This window comes from Aotus nancymaae, unplaced genomic scaffold (assembly GCF_030222135.1).
Source record: "Aotus nancymaae isolate 86718 unplaced genomic scaffold, 86718_ANA_hifiasm-v0.15.2.pri h1tg000033l, whole genome shotgun sequence".
Taxonomy (NCBI): Eukaryota; Metazoa; Chordata; class Mammalia; order Primates; family Aotidae; genus Aotus; species Aotus nancymaae.
Window position 1 is genome coordinate 59,426,066 of NW_026988447.1, and position 15,895 is coordinate 59,441,960.

At 38.0% G+C, this 15,895-nt stretch overlaps 1 protein-coding gene across 2 annotated transcripts in view; it reads right to left on the reverse strand.

The window, feature by feature from the left end:
• Positions 1–3,592: 3,592 nt before the first annotated feature.
• The window catches only part of GSTCD (glutathione S-transferase C-terminal domain containing), a 135,901-nt gene continuing 123,598 nt past the window's right edge, over positions 3,593–15,895 (reverse strand). For both annotated transcript variants that reach the window (XM_012436582.2, XM_012436583.3), the window contains exons 10-12: positions 12,705–12,735; positions 8,580–8,649; positions 3,593–5,330 (exon numbers count right to left, since the gene is read on the reverse strand). In XM_012436582.2, coding sequence (XP_012292005.1) covers positions 5,194–5,330; positions 8,580–8,649; positions 12,705–12,735 — 238 coding nt within the window. In that variant the 3' untranslated portion in view covers positions 3,593–5,193. The remainder of the gene's footprint in view (positions 5,331–8,579; positions 8,650–12,704; positions 12,736–15,895) is intronic.

The window sequence follows — 15,895 nt, forward strand, 5'->3', positions numbered from 1 at the left end:
AAGTTTTAAATTTCATGCTATTCTGTGTGATGAAATCTTGTGCTGTCCCATTCCATCCAGCCCAAGACTTGAATCACCCCTTTATCCAGTGCATCCACACTATATAAGCTAACCATGCCACTTAGTAGCCATCTTGGTTATCAGAATGAAAAACAGTATACATAGGGTTCAGTACTATTTAAGGATTCAGGCATCTATTGGTGGTCTTGGAACATAACTTGTGCAGATAAGGTAGGGACAATCATAGCAGGAAATGCCTGTGGCACTTGCCTTCCTTCTCTTTGATGGATTAGAGAGAATGGCCTACACCAAGTCAATGGCATTTAAGAACTCTATTTCCAAACTGGAATATGTGACGGTCTTTTACTTTTGTTCTTTTCCCTTTATCCTCTCCTTCCCTTTCTTCCTTCTACTACATTGTTGCTAGTACATTATTATATAAAGCTATATATTCCCACCCTTTAATATCAGGAGGCATTATATAACTCACTTTAGCCAAAAATGATGTGTATCACATCTGAGCTGAATCTTCAATAACTAGCCGGTAGTTTGCCATGCCAATTTTTCCCTTGCCAGGAGACCAGATATGTTCCCAGAGGCTGATCAGTCAGGTTAAGTCATGGTATGAAGACAATGTGGAATAGTCATAGCAATTTGGACAGATATGTAATATGAGTGAAAACTATATCTTTCTTGGGTAAAGACCCAGAGGTTTTGTTATCATAGTTTATTCCAGCAATCCTGATAGGATGGCTAAATAGCTTGAATTTGAATATTAGTTCTACCAATTACTGGCTGAATTCAAATACAAGTCTGCATTTATTGTGTAAATTTAGCCTCCATTACTGTAAAATAGGATTATTAATGGTATCTAGTTCATAGGGTCATTATGAGGAATAAATGACTTAAAAGATGAAATGGGTTATTTGTAAAGGACTTATAATAGTGCCTAGCAAATATTAAGTACTGTATTAATGTTTGTTAAATAAATCTGGGTGGGCCAGTTGAGGTGGCTCACACCTGTAATCCCACTACTTTGGGAGGCCAAGGTGGGAGGATTGCCTGAACGCAGGAGTTCAAGACCTGTCTCTATAAAATAAAAAATGAATGAATAAAAAAAAGTGTGTGTGTGTGTATGTATGTGTCTATAAAAAAAGTCTAGGAGGCATACAACTAAGTATTAACACAGTGAATTTAAGAATTTTCTTCTCTTTGTTTAGTCACATCTTCTTTTCTACAACAAATATGTATTTCTTTGTAATAAAAAATATGTATTCAGCTGGTTACAGTGGCTCACACCTGTAATCCCAGCACGTTAAGAGGCTGAGGTGCAGATTGCTTGAGTCCAGGAGTTCAAAACCAGCCTGGGCAACATGATGAAACATCATCTCTACAAAAAAATACAAAAATTAGCTGGGCATGGTGGCATGGGCCTGTAGTCCCTGCTACTCTGGAGGCTGAGTGGGAGGATCACTTGAGTTTGGGGAGGTGGAGGCTGCAGTGAGCTGTGTTCACCTGAATGACAGAGACCCTGTCTCAAAAAGAAAAAAATTGTATTCAAAAACTCCAAACTACTTTTGTATTGATAGTTTCTTTTAAAAAATTATAATTTAGAATGTATCACTTTATTATAATTTCATATCACTTTACAGAAATGTATCTCTAATTTCATTATGTAAGTCAGTAGAAAAACAGGTTTCAGTATGTGAAAGCTCTATTAATAGCAATTTTCTTGAACCATGGAATGGGCAACACCTGTAGCCAAAATCTTTAAAATGAAATTAAATGTTTAACTGGTGTTATTTACATATTACCTTGCATATGTGCCCTGAAAATGTTTTGATATCTAATATGACTGAAATTTGTCTCCCAAAATAAGACAGTTTAGTCATTAATAATTATACCCTTGTTTCTCTGAGTCAGGCTCAAAAGCCAATGACAGATAAGCTGTGGTTTCTAATATTATTACAACCTTGGGGGAAATAGATCAGTGAGCAGCAGCCTTGCTTTTGAAGGACAAAGATGAAGGTAAGATCAGGTCACTTGTTGGGCTTTTATCATTGCAACAATCTTCCTGCTCTCTGTATCCAACCATTTTTATTTGCCCTGGCTGGGAAAGAAGCATTGGCAAGGATTTACACAGAAAAATAATGCCCAAAGAGCAGTCACAAAACCTGTTATCTTTTAATAACTGAAGACATCACAGCTGGAGAATGCCATGCCAAGAACAAAGGTGGGAGAGCAATGGGTCCCCTTTCTATTGTTTTTTTTTTTTTTTTGAGACAAGGTCTCACTCTGTCTCCCAGACTGGAGTGCAGTGGCACGATCTCAGCTCACCAAAACCTCCACCTCCCAGGTTCAAGTGATTCTCCTTCCTCATCCTTCTCATTACAGGCACACACCACTACTGCCGAGCTATTTTTGTATTTTTAGTAGAGACAGTGTTTCACCATGTTGGCCAGGCTAGTCTCAAACTCCTAACCTGAAGTGATCCACCTGCCTCAGTCTCCCAAAGTGCTGAGATTACAGGTGTGAGCCACCGCGCCTGGCCCCCCTTTCTATTTTTGTTCTCCATACTCATCAGATGAGCTTTTTTTTTTTGGTGGTGGCGAAGCAGGGGGCAGGGGCGTGTACCTTGAGTCACCTGGGGAAGACTGAGAAGACTACTCTGGATGGTAGACATTTTATAACAGATACCTAATTCCAAGGAGGTCAAGTCTCAGAGCAGAAGGATGAATGACATTAAGCTAGTGGGAGGAGTAAAAAGAGGTTATTCTAAGTACAGGGAACAGCATGTAAAAAGCTCACAGTAAAATCGTAATAAAACAAATCATCTACACAGAAAATAACTTATAAAATGTTTCTGAGTAATTAAAGAAGAGCTAAACACATGGAAAGATATATTCATAGATTATAACATTCAATCTTGTTAAGACATTCACTTTCCTCAAATTGATCAAAAGAGAACAGGCAATATGAAAATTCCTAGCAAGCTTTTTTGGTGAAATTTAAAAAAGAAATTGACAAGCCAATTCTAAGATTTACATGGGAATATAATGGCTCCAGAACAGCAAAATAGAGAATGAAAAATAAAATTGGAAGACAAACTACCTGATTTCCAGATTTTCTATAAAGCTATAGCAATAAGATGAATAGATTAATGGAAAAGACTAGAGAATTCAGAAATAGACCCATACATACATATCAACTGATTTTCAACAGAGGGGCCAAGGCAGTTCAACGAGGAGAGGAAGGGATTTTTTTAAATGATGCTGAAACAACTATATATTCCTCAAAATCTACCTACTTCTATGTGAGTTTAATTTGAGATAGATCATAGAACTAAACAGAATAAGCTAGGACCATAAGGTTTCTACAAAAAAAAACCTTAGGAGAAATCTTTATAGCCTTAGAGTTGGTAAAATTTATTAGAAAGGACACAGAAAATATTAATCATTAAAGTAAAAGGGTAAATTAAATCTTCATCAAAATTAAAACATTAATTATGAAAATAAGTAGGTAAGCCACAGACTGGCAAAATAGTCTCAATGTGTTTACCTGAAAGTATTTGATGGGAATATTTTATATCTGATTTCAGTGATGGTTGCGTGTGTAGATACATACAGTTGTCAAAACGTCTCAAATGAATACTTAAAAATCTGTTATTGTATATAAATTAAACCTCAATGAAAAGAAGGAAGTCCAGAATAAAAGCGCATGTTGTTATCTATGGGCAAAAATGACTAAAATACTCAGCGATAATGGCTAAATTCTTTTTAAAAAATTTATCCCAGAAAACAATATTCCAAAATGTCTCCCACCCCACCCATACTGCCTTGTAAAATATTCCTATATTTTAATCCATAGTGATGATCAATGAAAGTGCTTTCTCCTCATGATACATGTTACACTGGGGTTAAAAACATCAAAATCAATGAAATAAATCTCAAATGGAATACTTGGGACATGTAAAAGTTAAAGAATTAGCAGCATTCAGAAATGATGCATCATTTGTCTTTTAAAATGTTGGCTGGCAGAAAAAGATTTTATAAATGATTGACATCTGAATTATAAATCCTGTGACAATACATTGTAATATAAAGAACTTAACTAATTCTTTAATCTTTTTCTTCTAGATGATTTACTTCCATAGGCAAAACATTATATCTTTTGTATCTCATCTTTGAATCTTGAAAAGAATCTAGGCCAAGGTGCTGAAAATACTAGATCCTTAATAATTACTTACAAACTTAAATTTATTAACCAATATACCTTATTGTTAAAATTTGTGTCCAAATTCCACACATAATAGGAAGTTTGTTGCAATTATTTAATAATTTGAACCAGTGATGATCTCATTTGGTAATTTATGGGAAATTTATTTATTCATTCATTCATTCATTCATTTTGAGTCCAGGTCTCGCTTCGTCACCCAGCCAGGAGTGCTGTGATGCCCTCGGCTCATTGCAGCCTTGACTTCCCAGGCTCAATCCTGCCTCATTTTTTAATTTTTGGTAGAGATGAGGTCTCATTATGCTGTCCAGGCTGGTCTTGATATCCTGGGCTCAAATGGTCCTCCTACCTTGGCCTCTAAAAGTGCTGAGATTACAGGCATGAGCCTCCATGCCTGGCAGAAATGTATTTAAAAGGATTATATTAAATGCTATGCAAGTTCAACTAACTCCAGCTTAAAAATAACTATACTATAATTACCTGACTAGATTTTTTTTGAAGTTATAGAAAAAGTACAATTGTTAAAAATATAAAAAACAAAAAAACTCCACTGAGTCTAGTTTCAGTCCCCATGTGAATATCTAAATAAGTATAAAATAAAGGCTGTAAGCACACTGTTTTGAATTAAACATCACATTGGCAAGATCAGAAGAGCTTGTGAAGTGAGAAGGAAATTGTTATTCCTGTGATGGAACCTCCACTAGTATTATTCTTTTGGCAGCTGAGACTTCAGGGGATTCTCACTATGAAAACCAGCAGTACTTTAATCACACATTTTAAGAGCATTTGTGATGCTGTGCAGGAAGCCTCTCTTCTAAGATTTTCCTGTTGCTTTTCTTCCTGAGCACAATAGATTCAAGATGGCTAATGCTGTTTCCTAGTTATGCCAAGAACCTCCTGAATGCCACTGGGCATCCAACGTGAAGACGATGGCAAAATATCAAATGTGAATATCTCATTTTAAATGGGGATTCCCACAATCATGTTATTTTTGGGAGAGCAGCTCTCTGGCTCCATGGATATCACTCGAACGGAGTAGCCACATTCTTCTGCAGCTCTTGCTCGATCCAGATCCACCAAGCACATGCACTGTTTTCCTGAAATATAGTCAAATGGTATCATGAGAAATCCTTTCACTAGGAAGGCAATTTCGGTTTGTTTAAGGGAATCTATATAGTGACAAAATCTGCAAGTACCATGGAGCATGCTTTATACCCCCAAGTCTTGTTTAGTTTCTTTCAATTTAATTCTTGATCAAGGTGGAAAGATGATGGTGACAAAAACATGGCACTTCATATATTTGCCTCTGCTAATAATTTAAAGAATGTTAACCTTTTCAAATGTATTTATAAACAAATCTCAAATTGGAGCCTCAGATTCTATTTCATATTTCGGTTAAAAATACATTTAGAGACCTTTTCTCTGCTTTCCCTATAAAACGACATTATCTGTAACATTGTAGAAAAAAAATTTGTCTTTAGAATATTTAAAATAACATGCTGATTAAGGTCCGAAAGAACTTAGCTTTTCCGTCTGAAAGAAGATAGCTTTCCAGCTGAAGTTTTTTAGGGCTATGAAGAAGTGAGAAATGAAAAATATTTGAGAAAATTCTCAAATATATGGCACTCATTTCAGATGGAAATGTAATGTTGAGTGTAATACACTCTCACTTTTCCAAGCTCCTGTACCTCTATAAAATAGTGGTATTCTATTTCCTTTACAATCTGGAAGACAAAAGAGGAAACCTGACTGGCAAGCAAAGCGGTTAACTTGTTTTCCTTTGGCAAACACGAACTTTAAAAGTAGCTTGGGAAAAATGATTTGGGGCTGAATATATTCAAAGCCATGGTTTACTTTTTTATACTTTCAATTGCTCTAAATTCAATATATAAGCTTCTTCATCCTCCTGGAAAAAGATCACTGACCATGCAAAACTTCATTCTATTTTTCCTAAACAATTATAATACTGCCTAAACATTATCTGAATGACAGTGGAAACTCATAAACTAAGACAACTTCAGAAATGAAGACAGATCACTGAAATAGAAAAGTTCTATGAACAACAGAATCCTCACAGAAAAAAACAGTGAAAGGTGAAATCAGTAGGTAAGAATTAGCAATGAGAGACTCATATTTAAAATGTTTACTTTGTACATTTTCCTTAAAAGGACCCATCCCACCAAGATTAAACTGTATTAGAAATGAAATAAAAAGAGATGTCTAGAATTCCATTTAGGCAAAACCATCCCTTCTTCATTAACAGTCTTACAGCTACATTCTTTTTTTTCCCATAAAATACTGTCCTTCCTTTAAGACATCTGTAAAGGTTTCTCCCATCTACTTTTTAGTTTAAAATGAAACATTATCTGTCAGAATGGGATGTTCTACATTCCTTTAGTACCCACCCAGGGTTTACATTGCAGCTCATTTACCCTTGGCTTTGATCCCAGTCTGGCTAATTTTTCCTTTTCCATTATGTAGAAGAATTTCATGCTTTAACATGTTGAAGTGTCTACAGTTGAAATTTAGCTGCTGGTAGTCTACCTTTGTGGGCCTGGGGAGTTTCCTAAAAATGTTCACAGAACACAGGAATGGCCTGTGTAAAGCAGAGATGTAGACATGTGACGGCTTTCTCTCAATGTGATTCCCCCCATTCCTCCCATTGCCAAATGCCCCCCGCCACTCTAGCAATTTCCCTTTCAGCCACTCCTCTTTGATACCTAAAACACACATCTACCATGTACCCCTCCATCCACCATATTAATTATGTCTTCACTGGATTGCTATCATTTGAGGTGATTAGGCCAAGAGGGCGGAGTGAATGAATGAATACCATTATCGTCACTCATTATCTGGAGTGTGGGTTCCTTATAAAAGGACACATTCAGCCTTCTCTTGCTCTCTCCTTCACCATGTGTTGCTTTCATCATGCTATGATGCAGGGAGAAGACCCTCACCAGATGCCAGCCCCTTGATCTTGGACTTCCTAGCCTTCAGAAATGTGAGCCAAATAAATGTTTGTTCATTACAAATTACCGAGTTTATGGTATTACGTTGTATAGCAGTGCAAAACAGACTAAAACATGGGTCTAGTGAGTGGAATCTCTTCAAATGTATATTCGATTAATTCAAAGTGCTAGAGATGGGAAAAGGAGGAGCAAGAAGGAAAGGCATTGAAAGACAAAGAGTTGTAGGAAGAAGAGAAGGAGTCCTTTCCAAATGTTTATGCTGCAGAGAGTGAGAAAGAGAAGGAAATCACTTACTCCCTCAGTCTCAGGTCTCACGTGTTTCTCCAAGTGTGAGCATCTTGCTATGCTGCCTTTGATTTTAAAGATAATGATTTCTCATACAACTTGGTCTCTGAATATAAGCTGCATCTGGTGCTCAGCCAAAGAAATAATAATCTGTTTTCTAGTATACCATGGAGGAAAAGGGGCTATACTGGAAATTTAGAGAAACAATATGATGGTGTCCAATGTTGGGCTTCTCTGAATAATTTTAAGATTAGTTTTGACTGAACCCATTTTTCTTAAACTCTGATGTGACACCAGTATGCTGGGAAGCAGTAACTAAAATGGACAAGAACTTCATGTCCAGAATCAAATAATTTGGGTTCACAGTATAGTTCCATCATCTACCAGATGAAGGACCCCAGGCAAGCTTTTGTCTCAATTTTCTTATCATTAAAATGTAAATAATAGTACCTACCCCATATGTATATTTGTAAGAATTTACTGAGATAACAGGTGAGAGCATTTAGCTCGGTATTTAAATGTAACTATTAACTGCTATTATTCTTTTAAATGTGATTTCTTTTTCTAAAGTGAGTCTTCAATAAATCAATTACTTATTAAACTTGAAATGCTTCTGTAGTCTTCCAATTTAGGTAATGTTTAATACTGCAAATGTCAAATAAATTGGTCTATGATAAATAATACACAAGTATCCTCTTTCCTGAGAAAGAAAACATTATCATCCTTGTGTATATATTTTATAATGCATCAATTTTGGCATATATAGTTAACTTTTTCATCTTTAGTATTTTCTTTTGTGGCTTTTGATACATCTTGCAGTTTGTTCATAACAGTAAGAGATTTAACCTAAGAATTCTACTCAATGTACAAACATTGAAAATACATTCAAAATTATTAAAGTTAACCAAAATAGGATAAAATGTTATAGTTACAAAACCCTTTTCAATATGAATTTTTTGGGAAGAATATATTTAGTTTCTCATTGAAAAATAGACTTCTTCTTGATAAATTTTTCCCATATAGACTTGGTCCAATCATTCACCGTCATATTATGCATAATATACTCAACAGCTGCTCTATGAAAACACATACCTATGAGCCTTCGTTGGGGTGGGAGCTGGGCAGCTGTCTGGTCTGCAAATCTGCACAGAATCATGTGTTCCTAAAAGAAAAAGCAATAGGATGTAGGTTTATTTTTATCTTCTGCTTCAAAGTTGTAAAAACGACAACCAAAAGCTACCTCATTTTTCTGGAGTTCAACATTGTTTAACTGAATAAAGTACTATACAAATAGTACTTTTGAAAAAAGTAAACTTTCAGAAAATGGTACTTAATAATTTCTTTCCTTCAAGTACACTGTGCTTTTTGTTTTGTTTTGAAACAGAGTCTCGCTGTCGCCAGGCTGGAGTGCAGTGGCGTGATCTCAGCTCACTGCAATCTTTGCCTCCCAGACTCAAGTGATGCTCATGCTTCAGCCTCCCATATAGTTGGAACCACAGGTACGTGCCACTGCACCTGGCTAATTTTTTTTTTTTTTTAAGTAGAGACAGGGTTTCACCATGTTGGCCAGGCTGGTCTTGAACTCCTGGCCTCAAGTGATCCGCCCACCTCAGCCTTCCAAAGTGGTGGTATACAGGCATGAGCCACCATGCCTGGCCCAGATGTAGTTCTTAAGAACAGATATACAGAAAATTCTGAGACATTTTGCCCAGTTGCTTTTAGCTGAAATATAAAAATATGGTTATATTTTGCTATTATAATGTGTTAAATTAAAAGACCTAAAATTTACTTATTACAAAATGTATTTGAAACTCTGGAATATGGCTCCAGGCAGTCTTACTAAGTGGCTTTTCTTTCTTTCTTTCTTTCTTTTTCTGAAATGGAGTCTTGCTCTGTCGCCCAGGCTGGAGTGCAGTGGCATGATCTTGTTTCACTGCAACCTCTGCCTCCCGGGTTCAAGTCATTCTCCTGCCTTAGCCTTCCGAGTAGCTGGGATTACAGGCACACACCACCATGCCCTGCTAATTTTTTGTTTTTTCAGTAGAGATGGGGTTTCATCATGTTGGCCAGGGTGGTCTTGCACTCTTGACCTTGTGATCCTCCTGCCTTGGTGTTCCAAAGTGCTGGGATTATAGGCGTGAGCCATCGCATGTGGCCTGCAAAGTGGCTTTTCATTTTATCAGAGGAAAAGGAAGCAATGCAGATCACTGTGTGGCTTCTGTAATTCTCTGGTATATCCAGCAGGGTGCTAGTTAGTTCTTGGTTTTTCCCGACTCTTCCCTTCACTCAGTCCTTTTAGAGGAGAGAAGCCTGAATCTCTTCCTCTCACCCTAAAAGGCTGCAGAAAGTGTATCCCTTTCTGCTTTAAGACAAACTGTAAAGATGGCCTGAGGGAAAGACCTGATTATTACTACTGCTTAACAATTTTAGGAGAGAGTATATTAATGAAAAAGAAAAGGCGGCTTTAAAAGCACAGAGTTGATGATTTTGCACAGTACTTTTAAATCTGCATGTAGCCAAAAGTGAGTGATTAGGCAGAGTGGAAATGAAGCAATGATCCCTTGACAACTGTTCATTCAGAACAGCTGTCGTTTCTAAGTGTGTACATGATCTCACCTGTCAGCTTAGCAAACAGGTTAAACTCAGATTCATCAATTGTTCCTTAAGTATTCTGTACGTTACATGTGAAGCCTCCATTTTTAATAAGTGAATCGATTGTGGCAATGTTGGTTTTTTAAAAAGGGATATCTTTGTTTCAACTTTTATGCTTTTTTTAAAAAAAACACTTTAATGCTCACTATAAAATTTCATGACAATGGGTGAGAAACTAATAAAATAGTTTGAATTAATAACTTTAAGTCCCCACAAACTAACAGGCATCAATGAAGGGAGAGAAGATAATTTAGAATTACATGACTTGAAGAAAAAGATGCACTTTGTCCTCATGGTGTTTGTAAATTAAAATTCATTTTCTATAATGATAATATCAAGTGAATTATAATCTCACATAAGATTCAGTTCTCTTGTACTGATAAGTCTCACCATTTTTTATTGGAATTATTTGTGTGCATGTTCTCTTTAGTCAAAATCAAGTTCTGAAAGGGCAAGGCACATGGTTAGTACTCTGTCTAAATTGAACTGTAGAGAAAAACACTTCCAAAGTGACTCTCAAGATATTTCGGCACAAAGTTCTGAGACTTTCAAAAGGCCAAGCAGTTTTGGGGGATGTTGGAGAAAGAGCAGATAAAGGTTATGACTGGTGCACTGGGGAGTTTCTGCTTTCTAAAAGATTTCGTATGCCCCATCCCCACTGTAGAAATTTTGTATTATTTTCCAGCCAGGAGCCCATGGGCAGCCTATCTCTTCACCACCCTTGATTTTTTCCATACATCCTCTCGTTTGGTTTAACAAACATCACTCAAGGAGGGATTAGAAACAGGGGTCTAGTTTTGTTTTCCCAATTTCTTTTCTTTCTTTTTTTTTCTTGAGACAGAGTGTCACTCTGTCACCCTGGCTGGAGTGCAGTGGTGCAATCTCAGCTCACTGCAACTTCTGCCTGAGCCTCAGCCTCCCGAAGGATAATTAGAATTATTATTAGGGGCCTCATATCTTCTGCCAGGATCCACTGGCAGGCTACCTTGTTAGATGAGGTTTCACCATGTTGGGCAGGCTGGTCTCAAATTCTGTTCTCAAGTGATCCGCCTGCCTCAGCCTCCCAGAGTGCTGAGATTACAGGCTTGAGCCACTTAGCTTGGCCTGTTTTCCCAATTTATTTTCTAATTTATTGGCATAGCCTTGTGAGAGAAAGATGAGATGTTTTTAATGTTATGTAAATAAAGGTTCTTGGGTCCTAATGCTTCCTCTAGAATTGTATAGTTTCCTAAAATATGTACACCTTGTAATCTAGTAGGCAAAGCCAGCATTGTTGTGGTTTTGGCTGAAAGCATGAACACTAGAAGTCCTCCCTTCACCATACCTCTCCATATATGTGTATATTTGTACAGGGTGCAGGGATGGTAGGAGGGGGGGTAGGTGTGGGTAGCATGTAAGGTGGTAAGAGACAGAACTGGAAGTGGGCATTTAAGAGTTATAAATCAGGGATGAAGGAGATAAAGCTGCTGAGGTGGTTGCAATGAACTTTTTAGGTCACTATACCTTACTATATTTCAATTGTTTGATGGAGGAGAAAGTAAAAGTCCTAAAATATAGGGGCTGGTATGTAAAATGAGACTACATCTTTAGTGAGTCTGTGCAAAAAGGGGCATTAACTAAGAATCCAAATGAATTTATCAACTTCTAATGGAATTATTTATATATTTTTCTCAAATATCATCATTTCTTAAACTGTATTATATCATGCTATTGACCAGTTAATTGGATAGTGGTGATGTTTAGGAAGCTAAACTGTTTTGATCAGATTGGTGACTAAAAACTCTGTATGTTCTGACTACTTTTGAAAGACAATTCTACTTGGGTCTCTTGTGTTTCTTCATGTTTTACAAGGAAAGATACTGAGTGTCTTTGTTCCAGACCAGTAGTTAGCAAGGTATGGCCCACAGGCCAAATTCAGCCTATGCCCAGTTTTTGTATGGCTTGTGAGTTAAGGAAGGTTTTATATTTTTAAAGAGTTGTAAACCACCACCAACAAAAACAATAAGAATGTCAAGGACAATGAAGAAGAATACTGGGAGATTCGTCGCAGCCAGCATAGCCTAAAATATTTACTACCTGACCTTTTACAAAAGAATTTTTGTCTGTTCTAGATTATCTTCTCAAGCATGTTTGCAGAGTAAACAGCCTTGGAAAATACATATTATCTCCCTCTGGAACAAAAGGGCAGGTACTACCTGGCCCATTTGCTTCTGCCCTGTGGGAACTGGATAGCAGAGAGTCAGTGTAAAAACAATGGTATTGTGGCTACCACTATTGCCATGAGCAACAAATTGTCTTCTGTCTCTGACTCAGGGGTCTCACATCTTCTGCCAGCATCCATTGGCAGGCTAATTTGTTAGATTGCAAGTAGAGTTAAAATCTCAAGACCCTTCACAAATATTGTTACCTACTTGAATAGTTTATCCGGATTTGCAAAAGCAAGCCGTATTAGACATTCATGAGTTATTCAGTTATAACTATATTTACTCCACTAGAAATATGAGAGTGAGAAATACAAAGGATAAAAAGTGTATTAGAATGACATCTAGATCTTTTTAAGGTTACCTTGTATGATAAAGTTTTCTTGAATTGTTCACTGAAATAGAAAAAAAAAAAGGAATTAGTCATCATTTTACATACTAAATATTGAGTAAAATAATCTTGAAGAAACTAAATTATAAATAAAAATATGTTTTGTATGTAAAAGCATAAAATGCCATGCTGAAGCAAAAACGATGCCAGTTTGAAATGCTTTTATAAAAAGATAGAAAAGCATATCATCAGTACATTATTAATTTTAAGAATCTATTTCACAGATTGTTTACACTGTTAGAGAAGCACCTTTTTTCTCTTCCCCTCTTGGGAACACCCAGATCCAGGTGTTTTAACATGTGGGTTTTACTGTTATTCAGGTATGGCACAACCAATAGATCAGGATAGGGCTGCCACTGAAAAGAGACTTTATCACTCACAGTTCCCCAAGAAGAGGGGGCATGCCACATGGGGCCACATGGGGAAACACCAGTAGAGGTCAGGAGGCAAAGATTTCCATGGGAAGAGACAGGTGAGGTAAGCAAACTTGGGAGTGGCTAGTTTGAATAATTTCAGTGAACTCAGACATAGGGCTGTTCCTACTTGTTTGGTATCTGGCCTATGGTAGTAGGGCAGGGGGATGCTGGCCTGGAATAAGAGCTTGATAAAGGAGGTACTTGTGGGGTAGGGGCTCTGGGTTGGTTGCTTTGCTTATGCAAGGTATGCTTGTTGATAAGACCTTTACTATCTATAGGAACTGGCTAGCCCTGGGAGGAACAGTCTCTCCAGGATCAGTAAACAATAAAATATAAGAAAATTTAAAAAGGCATGATTAATATATCAGGAAATCACTGTTGTCACAGCTAATAAAGATAAACATACATTTGATAAACATTATCTTTTATTAATGCTATAGCCTTTACTCTTAAGTCAATCAAAAACATAGACTTATACATATGATGCTAAATTCATTAGTGCCAATTAGTTCGCTTGAAATGAGTACTTCTTTCCATGTACTGTAGAAACAGTATGCTATTTATAAATTACCAACTCTGTTTTTGGTGATTGAGACAGGTCTTATTCACAAAGAAGCTTTCTAAACATATCAAAGGACAAAGGAGGAATAATGTCAAAAAAAAAAAAAAGGTGTGAAAAAGACAGGAAGTGGTAGTAATATACTGTCAAGGCCACCAGAAGGGAAAGGAGATGGATAAAATAGCCAAAGGAAATACGTTGGCAGCCCAAGCAGCTAAATCAACAGCAAGAAGGCCCCAGATTTTTCGTCCAGTTGAGGCCCCTCTGATCTGGGAGGGCTTCATGAAAGAAAGAAAACCTCAGCATTCCTCCATGGAGATAGAATAGGCTACCTCTCCGGGATACACACTTGAGTCCTCAGGAGGGCTGCAATTGGAGGACAGCAAGCTTCATCTACCAGCTTCCAACCAATGGAAAGTTCTGAAAATCCTCCACCAAGCCTTCCACCTAGGTAAGGATAAAGTGGTCCAAAGCTTTTTCTCAGGTAAAAATCTGCTAAAGATGGTCAAACAAGTTGTTGATGCTTGTGAGACTTGCCTTAAAAATAATCCCCTCAATTGATGGCTTCCCCCATTAGAACCCAAAGAACGGGAGAGGCTACCCAGGTGCAGACAGGCAAATGGATTTCACTTATATGCCAAAAACAAGGGCATCCGGTACCTCCTAGTATAGGTAGATACATTCACCAACTGGGTAGAAGCATTTCCATGTCGAACAGAGAAAGCTTCTGAGGTGATACAAGTACTAATTAATGAAATAATTCCTCACTTTGGACTTCCTACATATCTCCAGAGTGATAATGGCACCTCATTCAAGGCAGCTGTCAGCCAGTAGGTAGAGGGGTGGGGGGGTCTCAGAGGCACTAGGCATACAATACCATCTTCACTGTGATTGGAGACCACAATCCTCAGGAAAGGTAGAAAAGACAAATATTATTATCAAAAGGCACCTCAGAAAACTGTCTCAAGATACTCATCTCCCCCGGATTACTCTTCTCTGCATAGCCCTACTAAGTGTTAGAAACACCCCTTCAAAGCTGGGTTTAAGTCCCTTCGAAATGATGCATGGACAGCCTTTTCTCACCAATGATTTCTTGCTATACCAAGAAACCTCTGATTTACTAAAATGTAACTTCTTTGGCCTGTTTCCAACAGGAACAGAAACAACAATCGGAGGCCCAATCCCGAGAACTAGGGACACCTCTATTCAACCCAGGGACCTAGTACTGGTAGAGGCTCTTCCTTCTCTAGGCCTGAACTAGGGTGGGGACCTTGGACTGTATTTCTTTCTACTCCCATTGCAGTAAATGTCACTGGAATAGATTCTTGGATTCATCACACTCGAGTAAAGGCTTGGGGAACTGACAAAATTACCTCTGTTGACCCAGGAGAGCACCCAAAGTACTAGAGTGAAGAAATCGGGAACCTCAAGCTAACAATCACAAAAGATAAGTGCTCAACAATTAACCCTCCACGGATATCCTATGCTTACTGCTCTCACTTTTGTTCTGTTCCTCATGTAAGGCATCTTTGTCAAGTATCCCTTAATCCTGAACTCCCAAGAGATTCATCTACTCCCATAAAGTTATGAATATTTCTTTTTTAAAGTTATTTCTGTTATCTTTGGCACTAGATGTTTTCCTTCACATACTTAACCTCCTTGTAAAATTGTTTCTTCTTACCTAGAGGCCATCAAACTCTAAGCAGTCATACAACTGGAGCCTCAAACAATGGCTCCCTTTTATCAGGGACCCTTAGGCCTCTGAGAGAGATCTGACTGCCGTTTTCCCCAAAACAACGCCCCCTATCAGCATGAAGCAGTTAAGAACAGTCATCATCCCTATGCTAACTGCAGTTAAAGGTACCTTTTCAGAGGGGGGATTGATGGTAGCGGTAGCCCATGTGGAGTGGCCACTGCCATGACACTGGCTGCAGTGGGGGAGGTGTGCCTGGGGCTGCACACTCCATGGAGCTGGTGGGAGCTCTGCCCTCCCAGACGCAGCTGCAGCTGCCCATCCACAGTTGAAGACCTGGGCATCTCTACAGTCTCAGGAGCCCTGTAAGCCATCCTGCCTCTGTAGGCTCAGAAGTGCCTGCTCTCACTTTCTGACTTCTCCTCACTCCCAGTGCTGCCCCAATTTCAGAGCAAAGTTGAGGTTGAGCCCAGGTGCAGTAGTGACCTGGCCAGGT